The 18,577-nt window shown below is 38.4% G+C and overlaps 1 protein-coding gene across 2 annotated transcripts in view; it reads left to right on the top strand.

Moving 5' to 3' along the window:
- Positions 1 to 18,577, top strand: part of SPRED1 (sprouty related EVH1 domain containing 1) — a 64,720-nt gene that overhangs the window by 24,249 nt on the left and 21,894 nt on the right. The window contains exons 1-3 of one of the 2 annotated variants that reach the window (XM_074585012.1): positions 2,531 to 2,646; positions 11,571 to 11,745; positions 17,378 to 17,546. In XM_074585012.1, coding sequence (XP_074441113.1) covers positions 11,602 to 11,745; positions 17,378 to 17,546 — 313 coding nt within the window. In that variant the 5' untranslated portion in view covers positions 2,531 to 2,646; positions 11,571 to 11,601. Of the gene's footprint in view, positions 1 to 2,530; positions 2,647 to 11,570; positions 11,746 to 17,377; positions 17,547 to 18,577 lie in introns of those variants that run through there. The other variant, XM_074585011.1, reaches the window with a different exon arrangement.

Here is an 18,577-nt window from a genome sequence, read left to right as displayed (position 1 = left end):
CTGTATGTAAAGCTTATATGTGATGAATGCATTCCCAGCCTTGGGTTGTGAACAAAGTCTACAGAATTCTGTCAGGCGAACCTTTATGATGCAGCCGGTACTTTAGGCTTAAGTCCCTAAATAGTGAAAATTTTGGCTCAAGAATTAGAGATCATTTGTTAGCATCACTAAAGAAGTTACTTGTAATATGGTACTGGTCTTCTGACCTCACTTTTCAGGATGCAGAATAAAATGCTGATTGCTTTTCTTTAGCTAGTAAAGCAGTTAATGACTTTTGGTTTATTGGGATTATTTGTACAGTCTTGTTGCAGAAAGAAGTACTCAAAATTCATTGTTATTTATAATAAGGGAAACTTATTTGTAATTCTTACTGTTTTAATAGTAGACCCTGTGCTTGGTATATGAATAGAGAAGGTTCTTCTGTTGATGGAATAAGAGCAAATGTCCATTATAAAACAAATGGGTACAAATGAAACAGCCAAATTTAGATTCCTGTTTCTTGAGTTTGATCTTCACTATCTACACCTCTTTGTCCATTCCATCAGTTAAACTTCTTCTTATATTTATTGAATATATAATGTCTTGTTCTGTCTCTCTAAGCAGAGATATTTAATTTTCTGTTTGTATTTCTTCATTTAAGCAGTCAGGATTCATTTTCAGTGCTGTTGAATTCAAGAATACAAATATTTGTGGAATGGCTTAAGGTATATCTCATTGACTTAGTAAGATCTCTTAATTTTGTACTTTATACTATATTTTATAAATTATTTTATTACACCATATTTTGTGTAATAGAAGTGGCACATAGCCACTTAAAACATTTTTATGTTTGATAGCAATCTGTTTTGTCTAGTAAAACTGCAACATAGATGTCAGAGCTGCACCAAAAAAAATCTGCCTAATTGTTCCTACATGACATTTTTTGTCTCATAGATTGACTGGAGCAGAAAGACCTTTCTGTTATTCCTTGTTTGGATTCTACTGTCTAAAAGCTGTTTTAAGCTTGCATTGTGTCACGTTGCACTTGCGTTCTTGATACCGCAATCATATATTTTGTGCAGTTTGACTTGGCGATCTCCAGCACCATTTTTAGAACTTCCTCCTTATGGTGAAGCCCCCCCTCCCCAGACGCATAACTTATAATGGTATTAATGGTTTTGAAAAGTCCGAAGAGGAAGCAACAAGATAACACTAAATCATCTCATGATCTCAGTGTTGTAACCTTTTGTTTAGGACTTTGTTGTTGCCAAAAATCTTGTGGATCCCGTTGCAGTTACTGAGTAGACTGAGAGATTCAGAGATTATTGTAGGAGCTCTCGTGACTAGCTATTATTTATGAAATGTGAATGTATTCTTACTTTGTTTTGTTACATATTGGGGTGGGGGAGTGCGCCTATACTTTTTATTCTTTTTCTGTGTACTTGGTTACAATTTTCTAAACTTGTCTTGTGGAACAGCAACAAACAATACAATTTACATAATCTTCCTTCTGAACTGAGAGGCCTTTGAGTGTGTTACTTACATTCGTGTATGACCCGTGTATTCGTTATACACAGCTTTTTGTAGAAACTTGTGAAAGGTATTACTTTAGCAGTAGTTGGAGCGGGGAATGGAGTTACACAAGGCTTAGTTACATTCGTATGTTCCCTGACCTTAGGACTTGTGAATCACATATTTCTCTGCTTGAGAGTGCTGGCTAGGATGCTAATTATTGCTGAGATTATCAAACATAGGTCATACAATTATATATTGGCTGTGTAAGTCACATTGTTCATGCTGACGTATTGCAAGTATGAAGGGCATACCATTAAAACATTTTGTGTAATCTTGTTAATCTTCTGTTTCCTCTCCTTTGATGGATTAATGTAACAGAAGTCTTTGCGTTTGTCTTTCACTTGTCTGTCTCAGTTTATTTCCTCTATCCCAAATATTCATGGCTTGTTAAAACTACAGAAAGACTGATTCAAACCACAAAGTGTGGTGCTGCATAGCATGGGAATAGTAGCTTCCTTTCGGTCACTGAACATAGACCTTTTAAATAGATATTCAAGCTGTCATCCTTAAGGTTCGTTCAGATTTTCTTTTTTTACTCTGATTTTGGTGCTGTTTGTTAAGCATTTTGCAGTTTGGCTTGTAGTCTTTCTGTTTTATTAGTGTGGACATTTACGATTTGCCCATTTGTGTGGGTTTGAAACATCCTTTTGGATGTTTGTTTTTTTACTATGTTAAAAAAAGCAGTTTAGCATTAGGGATTTTCCTGGAATATAATTTACTTTGCAAGATCACTTTCATATGGGCAGGTTAAAGTCCTTGAAAAGCCACATCAGTGTAAACGTTGAGACAGTCTTTAGACTTAACAATATCAACACATGATATTACAGTTTTAATTCACATAGTTTTAAGACACTGTTTCTTATACAACATTCATTAGCAATCTCACAGCTCAGCAAGACGGTTAAAGGAAGGTTATTTTTATAAGTGTGGATATGCTTTATTTGGTTTCAGGTTCTGTTCCTTTTCTGTACAGGCTGAGTGGGAAATGCATGCCAGGAATGATCTCTGGACCTCTTATAAACTTGTTTTAATGGGACAAGATTAAAATTGTAAATGTTGTGGCTGCCTACCTAATGCCAAGTGTTGCTTGAGGTGAGTAACCTGAGTGGGACTGATATTGTTTTCTTCCGTAAATGTATTGGTAAAAGATTAAGAGTATGTAGCAGCTCACCAGCTAAACTCTACATATTGTATACCATTACGCACTCAGGTATTTATTGAATTATGCTTATTACAGATAGTCCCTGTCCCAAATAGTGTAGTGTCCAGGTCAAGTTGAAAGAAATTCAGACAGAGTAAACATAAAATCTGAGACAATGTTTTCTGGTGCGTTAGAGAAAGTATAGCAGGGTTTATGTGGTTTGTCCTTTTATTTTTGCTAAATAGGCTCATAGTTGTGTTACAAGGAGAATAATAGCATCTTGGCCGTTTGCGGAGCACTACTCTTAAATGCAAGGAGCAATGAAATAAAAAGTACACGGGTTCTTGTTTGAAAATAACATATATTCAGCACAGCCTGTCATACCTTCTTAGAGTAGCTAAAATTGTTCATAAGGAATCTTACTATGGTCATCTTTGAATATAATAGTTACCTTCACCTTATTTTAGTGGTCAAGAACTTTATTACAAAATGACTTGTTGATTAATGCACTCACATCTCCTGTTAACAGGGTCTCCAGAGTCCTGCCATCCTTAATCTTGATGACTAATAGCTTTGACTATGAGGATGATCTAATTGTACTCACATAGTTGAGTGAAGCTCAGGGACTTTGAGTATGTAAGAGGGGACAAAAACGGCCCTGAGAGAAGAGAGAACTCTGACTTGCTCAGGTGTAACTATTAGCTGAAAAACTTTCCTTAAAATATGTATCACAAACTGTAGTAATCATTGCTATTCCAAGGAAAATAAAAGGCATGACTGAATCTCTAAGCTTAATTTTTTTTAAAAGAAATAAAAAATTTCCTTCTAGACTGGATGGTTGTTGTCTAATGACACTTACTGGAAGTGTCAAGTTGTCTTAGTTTCAGTGGAATCTGCCTTAGGCTTGTCCTAAGTTTGCCAAAGTGCTAAAGAAAATTAAAAGCTTGTCTTCCATCGTTTCTTTAGACATTCCTCTGTTTTTGCAAGATTGGAAAGAGATGGTACCTTTTCTTACCTAAAAAAAATTAACTCTTTCTCTTGTTTTATTTGTGGGCTTTTTCATCTTTATCTGCATGTTTCTGTGGTAAGCAAGTCACAGTTAATACATGGCATCAGTACCCAGTAGCTTGATTGCTACTCGATAAGAAATAAGCAGTGATTTCACAGAATTAGAAGAGGTACAGACACTTCTGTTCTATAAATGGAGTAAAGAGATTCCTGTGGATCTTCAGAAATTCTGGGGTAAGGAGGAAGAAAAAAGCTATGGGAATATATATAGAGAGGAGAAGCCGGGCTGAGGTGAGGAGTAGATATTTCTGGAGTTCATGGGTGTCATCTCCTAAAAATGAGGCAAACGTAGGGTTTTCTGGAGGAATCTCATTAAGCTTGGGGGGCATATGAGTGGCAGGATCTGACCACTCAAAATCTGTTATCCCATCTGCCTAAAATTAGAATTTTATCCAGGAGTCCTCTGTTGTTAAGCAGACAGCTGTGGAAGTCGTTAAAACGCATCTTCCATGTTGAGCTTGTCTCGCCAACTCTTACAAAGGGGAACTACATACTGTATACTGTTCTCTTAGTTCTGCTCCACGTATCCAAAACCTGTTGACCCATCTTTTTGGTTCTTTTTAACTTCTGTGGGGAAGGGTAGAAAGAAAAATAAGTTTGCTTGAGTTTTTTATTTGGTTACGTATTTGATATCAGATGCAATTTTCTAAGTAATATACCTTGACCATACAGTGTTGCAGAATCCATGCTATTATGAAAATTTAGGCATCCAGAAGGCGGTTGCTTTAAATGAGGTAGAACCCAAGTATGTGTCATGATCTCCTTTAATCTGCTAAAATATTACTTTATATAACCGATCCTCATGGATGACATACAGAAGTAATAGAAACTAGCTAAATTTATTAAACAAGAGGAGACGCTGGGGAGCAGGGCTAACATGTTATTCACAGAAATGTCAAATATCTACTGTGTGTGTTCAGATCTCTAACAGCTTCTCCGTTCTTCGTGTGCTCTTGTGCTTTGCAAGAAGTCTTGCAGTAGTAGCCATTCTACCTTGCAGTGTCAGTTACTCTACATGGTCAGAAATCTTAAGTTGTCTGTGTTCAAATAGCGATGTGGTTCTAGTGCTGCTATTTTTTTCAGGGTTTTGGTTTGTTGGGTTTTTGGGTTGTTTTTTTTTCCTGCTGTTGTGTCCAAGAGAGCACCTCATAACAGCAGTGTATTGTTCTGACAGTTTCCCACTTTGGACACTTGTTCATTTGTGTCTCATTTTCCCTTTTGCACTGTCAAACACTTTTTTTTTTTTTTTGGGAAAAAAAAAAAGCATGTCCTGTGTAATCAAGTATTTTTGACTCTTTCAGGATACCAGTTATCCCTCCTTACATAATACAGTTTCCCGTGTAGCTTTTCCTCTCTGCCATTTTGGGTTCAAGCCATTTTGCTTGGTAGTTCAGGTTTCTGGAAGGGGTTTTTTGGTGGTTTCGGGTTGGGTTTTTTGTTTGTTTTTTTTCAAGCAGGAATGTCCCATTCAGGTTTTTTGGCAAAGTCCAAAGCTCTTTGTTTGTAAATCAGTGTGGGTACCAGTATCCTAAATGTAACAGCATTTTTCTGTAGTTCCTCCTGGAGATCCGTCTTTTCCTTGCTAACCTCCTCACAAAAATAAATTTCCTAGACATAGTAGTCAGGCACGGTTGCTGGTACATCCTGTCTTTGCTGTGAAGAATACCTTTTGCCTCTCTCTTAAAGGAGAAAATCTGCAAAGTTTTACCTTCTACTAGTATAATAGTTTGGTGTATGTTCTGCTTTGCTGGTATAATTTGGAGAGAAGAAAGGTAACAGTCGTGTCAGGCAGAGCCTCGTACGGTAGTTGTTGTTATGGCAAAAAATGTATATACCGCAGTTTCCTTTTCATAAAAATTAATAGGATATTCTGTCATATGTTTTCTTCATGTAAATTATGTCATCTTTAGTACTTGTGCTATATTTGCATCTCCTTCTGTTGTAGATAAGTCATCACTGTGTTGTGCCAGTGGCAGTCATTCTCTAAACCTTTAGTAACAAAGGGCTTTATATCATCAGCAGCGTACTGATATGTTTGTGTGATTGATATGGCTGAAATTAATATTTTTTTTTTTCCTAAATTGAGTCAATACTCAACAAATATTATCTGCAAGTAAAAGACTTTAGCTCAGTGGTTTGGTATTACCTTTTGGTACTCTGGGCACGCACATACTCATGGACACTTGTCTAGCTGGGAATTGTAAAATCTTCTGCTAAGCTGTTTGGATAGTAAGAACCATAAAAAGCCAAGTGTGGTTTGTGTATGCTTTTTGGGTGAGGCTACAAACGCTTAAGGATATTGCACCAGGAGTTGGAGGGGTTAAAGTACGTGTGTAAAGTACCAGTCAAAGGTAAAGAGCCTTGATCCATGACCAGTTCACATTCGGAGATCAGCCTGGAGCTGCTGCTTGCGTGCCAGCAAATACAGTGTAATTTCATAGCAGAGTGTGTCACGATTTTTCAGAATTCAGAATGATGGGTTTTTTTCCTTTGCCTTGTCAGAAGTGTTTAAATAGCAGTTGTGCACAGTGACAACTCTTACTTCAAAGTATCATGAATTCTCATAAATTAACCCGTATTCATTATATTTATAAAGTTGTATTTTATTGAAATTGCTGTGCTTTGAAATACGAGATGAAATAAATAAAAGAATCACAGAATAATTGAGGTTGGAAGGGACCTCTGGAGGTCATCTTATCCACACCCCCTGCTCAAGGAGGGGGGTGGACATCTAGAGCAGGTTGCCCAGGACCATGTCCATGTGGCTTTCAAATATCTCCAAGGATGGAGACTCCACAACTTCTCTGGGCAACCTGTGTCGGTGCTCAGGCATCCTCATGGTGAAAAAGTGGTTCCTGATGTTCCAGTGGAACCTCCTGTGGTTCAGTTTGTGCCCATTGCTCTGGTCCCATCACGGGGCACCACTGAAAAGAGCCTGGCTCCATCCTCTTTGCACCCTCCCTTCAGGTATTTATATATGTTGATAAGATACCCCCAAGTCTTCTCTTCTCCAGGCTAAACAGCCCCAGCTCTCTCAGCCATAAGACAGATGCTCCAGTCCCATAACTCTCTTAGTGGCCTTTGCTGGACTCCCTCCAGTAGCTCCACCTCTCTCTTGTATTGGGGAGCCCAGCACTGGACACAGCACTCCGGGTGTGCCCTCACCACTGCTGAGTAGAGGGGAAGGATCATGTCCCTCAACCTGCTGGCAACGCTTCTCCTAATGCAGCCCGAGATACTTGTGGCCGCCTTTGTCTCAAGGGCACATTGCTGGCTCATGTTGAACTTGGTGTCCACCTGAAACCTGAGGTCCTTTTCTGCAAATCTGCTTTCCAGCTTTGAGAGAAACCATAATGCTATATACTTTTACCAAAGCTAATGAGTGGTCAGTTTCTTGTATGGTTCAGTCTATAATTCCACTTGAAGATCCAGGTTTCTTGACGTTGATGGTGGTAGCTCTATAGTACTGAAAAACAATTTGTAATTGCAGCTCAATTGTCTTATCAAACATTTCTGAGTTCACTGTTACTATTTTTCAGTCCTGTATGAAAACAGAAATGTGCAAGATGCAATACAAATAAAAGCATGGTAATGCTTAATAGGAATCTAGGAGAGGGAAGATTTGCATACTGTTGAAATTGGATTAAAATAAATGTAATGCAACAAGATAGCTGCCTTTTTTTTTTTTCCTCCTCCTTCAACGTCTCTTCCCCTTTTCTCTGGGAAAAATATTTTGGCAGAAAATTCTTAACCTTCATTCTCTTTTGGATCATTAATGGAAGGACGGACAAATGTTGTAATAACATTTGGTATCTTTAATTGGCTTGATATTACACATAAGAAATACCTCAAATTATCAAAAGAATTTATTTGTTTTTATAAAAAAAAAAACCAAACATAGTGACAAAATTACAATTATGTCCCTCCCCCCAGCCACCAGAAAGAGAATTGTTCATGAGTTGCTGAGCTGAAGGTCCCGGCCTGTGGAGGTCAGTGGAAGGTCTCCTGGGCTTGAACGACCATTTGGTCATCCAGGTCATAAGTCAGTTTGGGCCCAAGAGCATTACAAGGATAAAAACACACAGTGTTTGGAGAGCTTTTAAAACCTGTGGTCAGATTTTAGTGCTTGATGTTCTTAAAAATAAAGTTGATAGCAGGCAAGGACCATAACTTTTATATCTTTCCTGTCCACTTGGGGTTTGTAGCCCTTTGGTTCTGCCCCCTCATGCTTTCGCAGGCTTTTTAGTTCACCCCACTCCAGCTTTTGATTTTGGTACAAGAGTCATCTTCATTTGCTAATATTTTCAGTATGAAACTTTACACAATATGCTATGCTATCTTAAAATGACTTCCTTTCAAGTTTAGTAGGTATGCAGTTCCGACATGTGCTGTACTCTTCAGTAGCTCTTAACTACTAGGGGAAAATCACTTGCTAGATAACTTTTTTTTTTTACCTACTTCATTAGAATTTATAACGCGCTGTAATCACATGAGAATACCGTACTCTCATTTCCTTACCTGAGGCACTCGTCTGTTAGAGAGAAGATCCATTTCCATAATTGTTAGGAATTAGTCTTGGATTCCGGTGTGGTTGTCCCCAGTCTTCCCTGATGCTCAGCACTGGCCCTTGGGAAGCAGAGTGCTCCTATAGACAGAATCCCATTTGGCTTTTCCTGTAAACCTTGCTCTGCCTCAAGAGTTTCCAGTGGCTACAACCAAAATCAGGGGGTCTCAGGAAAGGCAGGATGTGGTACAGTAGGTTTGGGCCTGTTGTTGCAGTGCTGCTCTTCACGCTATGTTTCATATGCTTGTGGTATCTCTAGTAAAAGGTTTCATAAGAGCAATATTTAACTGATTTCCATTTTTGTTGCGTTTTCTTTTATTCAGGTATTCCTGATAGAGCTGCTAAACGTGCAAGAGTAGGTGACGCCTAGTAGTGGCACCTTGTTTGTCCTCTTTCCCACAGCTAAACTACACCGGCATTTTAGCAATTTGTTCTAAAATTCCCCTAAGTAGCTGGGGCTGTAACACTTACAGAGGCGCAAGAGATCTAGGTGGCTTCAGCAGCACCAGTAGTGTGACAGGCAGATGCTGTTTTGTTTGCAGAGGATTCTGGAAATGGAAATCGTTCTAAGTCCTGCTGCTCCTTTGTGGCTAATTGCACACCAGCTTTGTACTCTTACTAAAAATAGCCGTCATTACCAATTGTGAGTTCCTTTAAAATGTGAAAAATAATATTCAAAACCAAACAACAACACAAAACTAAGCAATCTCTTCATAGTTTTTGGCTTTATTGCAAGTACAGTAATGAATTTGTCTAGTTAATTTACAGGGAGGGTGGTTGGAAAAACTGTTTTGTTTTCATTTAAGAGGTTATTCATTAAATATTACCTGTTGGGGACGCTCATTTTTGCTCTTCACGAATGCAGTGTGTTTGAAAGTAGTTTCTGAAATATTTGAAAGGATAAGTATTGTTTAAAACAGTATAAAGAATAGAAAATATGGAAGTAGAACATGATTTAAGTAGACCAGAGTAGGCGTCTCAGTGTAGGGAAGGGGGGAAAAAAGCTCAACACTGACAGAAGACTTCTGACAAATGGAAGTAGCTAAGCCATTGAGGTATGATATGTATCATCCATCTTTGCTTCTCCTTTGCCATTCTTGAAAAGAAAATGGATGTGGAGTGTAAACTTCTATTTAAAAAAAAAGACGAATTAATCTGGTTTAGTTCAAGTTTTCTCATGTAGCCTGGGTGAAATCCTGTGATATCTCGAAATGATGCTTAACCGAATTCTTGCTGCAATCTGTTGGTATACAAAAGGAAGCTCTAATTCAGATCTACAATGAAATTTATAGAATGAATAACTTTAAAGCTAAATTTGTGGTTTGCTTGAATAAAGAACAGCAAAGAGAGTGTGTAGGTTTAACCAGGTAGTGCATCCTGTTTCTCACTGTTTCAGAGGACAGTCCTGGTGTCCCCAGTTGGTCAGAAAAGGCTCCTCATCTGAGAGGAACAAGAGACAAATGACTACCTGTGTCTTAAGTGTACAACTACAATCTGAACTTATCTCTGAGTGAAATACAGTGATAGAGACCAATGAATGCGTCAACTTTCAGTATTATTAAGCACCAAAATATAGCCATTTTTATTTGCAGATATTAGAATTGATAGATGCATACAGTGAAGGATTGGATTTTTCTTGATAATATTTGTCTGCTGTGTGGGAGGAGTTACTAAAAGATGTTGGTACAGAAATGGTGAGAAACATTGACTGAACTGTCATTTTAACTATGAGGTTTAGGGGGAGGAGGAGGCTGGTTTTTTTGCTGGGGGGAGGGGGGGCAAGCAAAGTCTCTACGAAGAAATTCACTTGCCTGTAAACTAAAATTGGATAGTCTTATTTCCCATTTTGCAAACCGTTATGTATTTAAGCTTTAGATGCTTGCAGCAAAATTCTGTGTATATATATATATATAAAAGTGAATCATATGTGTGAATCATATGTGTGTGTGAGAACGTAATATATTAATTACGCAAAAAAGCCTACCTTCGCTTATTTTGGGACACTGGGGGGGGAGAGAAAGCAGCGATCTTTTTAAAATACAACAGTTTGGTGAATGGTTATATCGCAAATAATTTGGTACAGAAGGAGCAACTTTGTCCTCTTCTAATTTCCTGCTCAATCCTTAAATTTGATGTCACTAATGCTAACTGGCATAAGTACTTAAACCCTCAACCAGAAATATGTTGCAAAAGATATTGTGAAGCTTATTTCTTTTAAAGTGTTGGAATACTCATTCATGTACTATTATATTCGTGCAGGAAATCATACTTCGAATGTAGGATCTTATAACTTCCTTGGTAAACCATGGGGTTGTCCAACTGATGTAGTAGCAAATTCGTAACCAAAATTAAAGCATGTCATTTAATTTAAAAGAAATAAATAAAAGCTGAGAGAGAGAAAGATCAACAAAACCTCTTTTTCTGAGACTCTGAAAAAGGAATTTGGCTTTTAAGTGATGAAGTGATAACCATTTGTTTATTTTATAAAAATGCTGAATGATGGAAAAAGCTGTTAAATTGTAAAATGCAAGTAATTTTCCACACACTGCGAAGACAGGAGAGAACCAGCTAGTAGACGCTGCAAATAGTAGGTTTTAAGTAGCTGTAACTGGTTCTGTTGTCAAACCCCACAGCGTGTGTGCCCTGACCTAGCCTTGCAAAGGACGGGCTGCGTGCGTGGGGAGGAGGGAGGGAGGGACGAAGGGGAGTGGGGTTTCTGGCTAGAAGCCTGTTCTTGTTTAGATTTCAGTGGCAGAAGGCCTGACCTCTTTCTGCTTTCTTGTTCTCTTTTCTGTGCAATTTCATGGTGGCTGACTGGCTTCATGATTAGTCGAAAATAAATCGGGAGCTGATTCTTACTCTTCCCCCCCCACCCTGCCCCCAGCCCTCTCTAGCTAGGTCACTGACTGTAAAGTTTTTTAGAAGAATATCGATTTTGACTATGAGGAACGATATTGTCTGGTTAAGTTTCTTTACAAGGAATTACATATAAGCTCCGAGAAGTCCTAATGAAGGCATAAAAGCCTTTTTTAGGGGTCTTCTTAGATTGGTTTCTTCTAGCTGACTGTTATGGAAGTGGTGACTGAACCTCCATGACGTTACTTATCATGATCTTGATTGTGGGTTTATTTTGTTTTGTTTTGTTTGTGTGTGTGTGTGGTTGGTTGGTTGGGTTTTTTTTAACTAGACTTAGCTGGTTTGCATTTATGGAAAAACTAATTTCTTCTTTTGCATCTCTTACAGTAATAGTTATGCACGAGTGCGAGCTGTGGTGATGACCCGGGATGACTCAAGTGGTGGATGGTTACCACTCGGAGGGGGTGGACTAAGCTGTGTCACAGTCTTCAAAGTCATTCCCCAGGAAGAGAATAGCTGTGCTGATTTTCTTATCCATGGAGAACGACTCAGGGATAAAACGGTAACAATTTACATCCGTTTGGTGTTGCTAATAAAACCACACAGGACCTAAGAATAGACACTTGCTTGTTGTTGCTTCTAGACTAGAAAGTAAATTCATAGTCTCAGTATAATGCTGATGCTGAGCTTTTATCCATATCAATGATTATATACCTAAAGAGCCAATTACTTGTTTTTAGGTGTAATATTATGCGTTTCTAGAATTAAGCATGTTGATCTCTTAGAAACTTTAAAACATATTTTTTTTCATTGCACATTTCCCTCCATTTGGGGAAACGTCTTGCTATTCAGTTTTTTTTCCAGTGGAGGGTTAAGTTTAAATCTTGTTAACCTGTTTATACACCAATGATAACTGTATTTAACAGGAGTGTTGGAAAATGAGATAACTTTTTAAAAACACAAAATCTGAATTAATTACTCAGTAATGCTTCAGTTAGTTGTGGAATTTGGCTATGACAAAAAGTAGCCATTTCACATGAAAACAACTTTTGTATTGGACGAAAGCATGAAGCTGACAGGTCCAAAAGTTGATCTGGTTTAGCAGCTACGTTAAACAAAATACTAGTGACAAACTTGTCTTAAAGAGCGTCACAAAAGTTAGCCTCGCAGAAGGAAGCCTGTGCTGTAGGATCTCAGCTGTTTCTGTATGCAGATCTACGGAAGACAAAATTGGCTTACTTGGTTTCTTCTGTGCCAAATAGGTTTCTGAAGGGGGGGGTATGTGGGGCGGGTATCTTACTGTGGAAACAAAAAGAAGTGGGGAAAGTGCAAAACCTCCATCTTAATGACTTTATCGAGAACTTACTATTTTCTGCTGATAATTTACAACTCCTGTGTAAGCTTAAAAGGTAGAATTACTTCTTATACCGTACTGCTGATTCTTCCTCAAGCAGACCAATTTCTCCCTGGAGGCAGGGACTGCTGAGTTTTCTGCCTTGACTCTGGCTGTTGTAGGAAGAGAGCATATAAATAGAAATTGTGCTGACTCAGTTGTTTCAGCGAGGCGTAGTGCTATTAGCAGAGTACCCTGTGTTCCCGCACAGCTATGCGCACCTGCAGTTCCTTCCTCACTTTGCAGTAGTTCCCTTTTAGAACTTTTTTTAGCCTTATTGAGGCTGGTTTTGAGGAGCTTAATTGCATTTCGAAATACTTGACAATTTTCTCTTAATTCTTAATACTTTTGGCATTCATAGCTTTTGCCTTTGGAATCTGAGGGTAATAAAATGCTCAGAACCGAAGGCTGGTTTAATGTTTCTCCCGCATGCGTACGAAAATGTGGCAGCCATCAGCGTCCTGATCTGCTTGCACTCGCTCTCCTGCTTCCCCTGCGCAAGCCTTGTTTCGTTTCCACTTCTGGTAGAAGGCTTAAATGTACCTGCTCCTCTTCCTGTTAGGACGAATATGTTTTTCAAACCTTTATTGCATTGAACGTGGGGTTTTTTGGTTTGTCTCTTCTCTTTTTTTTTTTGCCCCCATTTTATTGTGTGTGTCCTGTCCTGTGTCCGTCTGTCTCGCCGTCTGTCAGGGCAGATTTTGATCTTACTGCAGTTTTAGGAAGTTGCTGTTGGAAGTCAGCCCCTCAAAAACACAGGATAAAAGGTGGAAAAAATGCAGCTGGGAAGAGCATCTATCCAATGTATACTGAATAAAGCTCAGCTAACTAACAAGTACAGATTTAGGCTGCGAGGAAGAACACTGTAAAGACAGTGGTGCTCTCGTAATGGAGTAAAAGTTAGCTATGGATGCGTGTATTTCCGTGGACTTCAAATAATGCACTGACAAGCAAGAGATACAGCGTAATGAATTAACGACAAAATTTCACAGTACGCAACACCACCTTCCTCCAAAAAAAGGAAGTAATCCTTACAAATGGAGTCTCCTCCCCCTCTCCCCCCCCCAAGTCACATTACACACTGTTAAAATACCTTTATAACTAGATTATATTTCTATTTCCTCTGGCCAGTAAGTCTTTATTTTGCTAACTGGCTTAGCTTCCAGAAAAACTACAGAAATTCCTTTACCCTGGAGAACCTATAGCGTGAAACTTGAAGTGCTTTTCTGGGACACAGGGAAGCATGGGTTTTGAAATACCTCAGGTTAGAGAGCAAATGGAATTCGTATCTGTGGCCTTTACCTAAGATACATAGGAAACATAATTCCAGTATTACTGTTCAACCTATGTGTCAGTAGAAAGGTGGAACTTACTCCAAAGCAACTTGACATCCATCGGTGAGGTATTTGATGGATGATGCCTTTTAAATGGTTATACTCAAAAAGAATGAGAGATCTTTTATCTCTTCTCTTATTGTTTCTTGTAAAGTACCTTGAGTTGCTGCTTCTCCAGGTACTGCTTCTGACAGCACGTTGCAATTGCAGTGTGCCAGATCTCTCCATGTATTTTATAGGATATGTGGACATTTAATTAGAACTGTAGATCTCAGTCTGTAAGTCAGCTGTATAAATTACATGCTTTGGGACTCAAAAATATTGAAGTTCCTTGTTGGAGGGGGGATGGGGAGTGGGGGTTCTTGTTTCTTTATATACCTGAGAGCTAGGTTGCTGTCAGCCCTTTTACAATCCATCTTCAGGCTACATGTAGAACTTCCAAAATTTTTGTGCGGTACTGAGCTATTAAAAACATCTCTTGGGGTTCACAAAAAGCATCCTGGTTATCTGAGAAGAAAATCAAAGTGGTGTCACCATTGAATTAATTTAGGAGAGGGAATGCTCCCTTCTAGTTTGCTCAGGTTGTTTAGATCTGCGTTGGAATGTAAGGGTATTTTGTGAAGACTTTGATATAATTACACGTTTCCTCCTTTATTATACTCGCCTTCCTAGATCTGGCTCCAGCCAGTCTGCTTGGAACAATTGTGCTCCCTCCTAACCTGGTCAGGTCTGCTGCTCTCTTTTACTGTGTTTACAGTAGCTCTCTTCTATCTTAATAGCAGTAGTGTTAAACATACATCAGGCTCAAGCTTTTCCAGGCTTTGGTGAATTTTACATTCTTGAATGAAATGTCTAGTAGACTTCTCTGTTCTATTTTCTTCTCCAGTCCTTTGCCATGCAAGTTTTTACTGAAGGTAAAAAAAAAAAAAAGACTAGTATCTTTTGGATCGTGAGTCAGGAGTGACAAATCAAAGTTTAAAATCTTTGTTTTGAAGAACAGGTAATAGTGTAAAGGGAGAGATACAAAGCTGAAACTGAATATAAATACTGTTCCCTTCTAAAAACCTGCAGTTCAAAAAGATTTATCGTTCTTTTTTTTAATTGGCTTTAAAGTTTGATAAAAGATTGATTCTGATGGGCTCTAGTACAGTCCTTACATCATCTTACTCTTTGAATTGGAAAAAAAAAAATCACACACAGAATAATAATCCTGTCACGGGGTCACGGTGGCACTGGGGCCACATGCTCTGTAGCAGGAATGTGCTCAGGTCACGCTGCTTGGTCCCCAGGCCAGTTTGAAGAGCACTTTAAACAAAAGTTGCCGGGGGAGGGGAACCTCAGTCCATCCCACTCCTACCAGTTTGATGCCAGTGCCAGCAATAGCTGCCCAGAGCCCGGAGAAGGATCAGGGTCAGCAGGAGAGCACCTGGAGTGCAGCACAAAGGAATTCCGGCCACTCCAGCCAGTAAGTCAGCTGCATCGGGGCCCAACTTAAATACCTCTGTGCAAACCTACGTAGCATGGAGAATAGAGAAAGAGGAGTCAGAGACGTGCGCACACCTGCAGGGCTGTGATTTTATTGGCATTACAGAGACGTGGTGGGATGGCTGCTATGACTGGAGTTTATTCCAGTTTTACTCCAATAGTCTACCTCCAGTGTTACCATCTTGTAAAAATATTTGTCATCCAGGTATGAATTTTCAGTATAAAGTAATCTAGATTAACTCCTTTGAGAGCAGGTCTTCATTGAGATGCTGTAAAATCAGTCTTGCAGTAGTTGTTGTTGATACTTTGGATGAAACTGCACACAAAATATAATGTGAAAATAGTTGGTGTTTAATATAGTAGGGATCTCCAAAAAGTGCTCACAGACCTAGAAAACGCAGTGATGTGAGAAATCTTCATTTTTAAACTTGCTTCCTCCTAAAAAGGAGTTAAAATCATCAAAAGGAACAAAGAATGTTTTAATACACTTTAGAACTGCAGAAGGATACTTTTTTTTTTTGCTGCAGCACCTTTTCTTGCGCATCTACAGCAAGTAGTTAGATTCCTTCCTATGCTTTCTTGTACACAGTTGTATCGACAGATTGTTGACCATTTAGGGAATTCAGGGTGGAGTAACAAAAATAATGCTGAAAGACTTTGTGTGCGGAAAGAATGTCATCCTTCTAGAAACAGAGCTAAAAGGCAGTAAAACTCGAGATGATTAGTGGTGGGGTGTAGGGTAGGGGGAATAAATAATGAAGGGCAGGAGGAAAAAAACCTCTTTGCCTAGGTAATAATTAGACAAGGAATGGAGAGGAAGAACACAAAGGATGTATAAGAATAATCTAAGTACAGACGGTGTGGTTTGTTTTTTAAAAAAATTTGGAGATTTTTTTCTAAGTTATGGTTATAATCAAGCTCACTTTTCCACATGCTGTAAAGAATTTTTTTATTTTTCCCTCAAAGAGCTGCATGTGTAACAAAATTAAAAATGAAAATTCTGAAAATACATTAATGTTGAAATGATAGAATATTAAAATTCCTCATTCACCTCTCCGAATAGGTTTTCAGAACCTGGTAGTAATACAGAGATACAGGTTGCCTTGCTTTGCGTTTTATTATACCTAGTGCAACAGGAGTGGATCAGTACATGCACTTCTGTACTTTCTTGTTCACCTTAGATTTTTTTTTTTAATCAAGAAACATTCAATGTAACGATGTTGCATAAAATCATTTTTGCAGGTAAATTAAATAAGAAAATATATCTTAAAAAACCAGCCAATTTAAAGTGGGGAAATGGTGTGAAGATTGCAGCTTTGCTTCATAACTGAATGTGCATGTATACCTGTAATGGTTTTGTAGCCAAATAGTTGTTAGTTATTCCTAATTACTGTTTTTGTTATAGTTGAACATGAGCCATAAATATATTCGTGTCTAGGTACAGGCAGTAATACATATTTTAGTTTTGATTAATTTCAGTTTTTAAGACAATTCTCTTGTATTATTTTCTCTTGTGTAGTAGCCTTTCTGGGAGAAAGCTGATATTGCCTGAAAGCAGCGTAAAGTTAGTCCAGGGCTCAAAAATTTTACAAATAAAAATCCCAGTGATACAGTAATACTTGATATCAGCACAATAATGTTTTTTTTGGGATACGGCCTATTTAATTTGCTGGGCATCTAGCAGGTCTGTACTGACAGAAGTACTTGCTGCGGGTACGAGATACTTTTGGGGCTGGGAAGATTCACTGGGAATACAAGTAGTGTCCTTAACCCATATCGCCTGTCAGCAGCCCTTAGCGAATGATTTGGCCATAATGGAAACAAAGTTAAAACTATGTCCTTGTAACAGGAAGAAATTTAAGCAGAGACTTTTACCTGCTCTTATGATGTATGTTTTCAGGTGATTCAGGACGACTACATTTTATTCTCAAATTTGATATGTGAGTCAGTGATATCTTTCCCTCCTGTCTTCTTTCTGGAAGGTGGTCTTGGAATGCACATTAAAGAAGGACCTCGTTTACAACAAAGTTACTCCTACTTTTTACCACTGGAAGATTGATGACAAAAAGTTTGGCCTCACATTTCAGAGTCCTGCTGATGCAAGAGCATTTGACAGAGGTATTCGGAGAGCAGTAGAGGATATTTCTCAAGGTACGTATTTCAGGTGGAGGGGTTGGGGGGGTGTGTGTTTTGAGCATTTAGTAAATGAGATAAGTCAAAGCACTTTGCATAATGTTAATGCTGACAGTATTGAAAGATGTGTCTTGATCTATAGCATATTGAGATTTTAACAGTTTTTAAATAGTACCTCTGGTATTTCTAAAGTGCCATTCATCCCAGTGTCTTAAATTGTTTAAATTGTTTCACAAACACTAATAAGGTAATTCCCCAAAACATCCCTATACAATAAAGCATTGGCTCGTTTTTGTTTTAAAAGATGAAGAAATGGAGGAAGCTAGAGTGCTAAAGTGTGTTACTTGGATCATCTTCTCAGAAGCTTGTTGTGGTTTCTGTGTTCTTAGAGGATAAGCTATGAAATTGAATGATTTGAGGCCTGTTGAGTTCTCTTTTTATCTGCATATACTTTCAGCTAATAGCTTTATTTGTTTACTAACAGCTGACAAAGTAGTTCTGAGGACAGGTTTATATGGGATGGTAAAAGTAATGTGGCTAACTGGTTCCAGAGCTTCACTGACCTCAAGGAAACTAGAGAGCAAACTGAAGATCATCAAGCCTCGATTTTGAGCTGAAAATATAAGTGTATCGCTGGATGGGGAAAGGGAGAGAGGGAAGAGAACAGGTGTCTATTGAATGGAAAGAACATCTCTTTCAGGCTTGTAAAAAAAAAAAAAAAAAAAAAGTAACTCAAAGGGAGAAATTGAAACAAAATATTCTGTGCTGTAACTTTAGGGATTGAATGTGTGTTACAGTGTTAGCAAAGGGAGAAACAGGTTTCTGAAGGGAAATGCTTTTTGGCATACTAGAATGACTTCTTTTGAATTGTGCTGATGTCATCCATATCCCTGCAAGAGAAATAATTAGACAACATATGAGTTCTTGTCTCTCTTAGGGTCTCACAGTTCCAATTTCTGCTGATTTATAGCAAAATATAGCACAGTGTGCATTCATGCCAACCAAATGTATCTACCTTTAATTTTCAAAACGCTACATTAACAAGAATA

Source organism: Larus michahellis, chromosome 4, assembly GCF_964199755.1.
Source record: "Larus michahellis chromosome 4, bLarMic1.1, whole genome shotgun sequence".
NCBI lineage: Eukaryota > Metazoa > Chordata > Aves > Charadriiformes > Laridae > Larus > Larus michahellis.
Note: the sequence above shows the minus strand (reverse complement) of the source record. Positions and strands in the feature narration are given on the sequence as shown.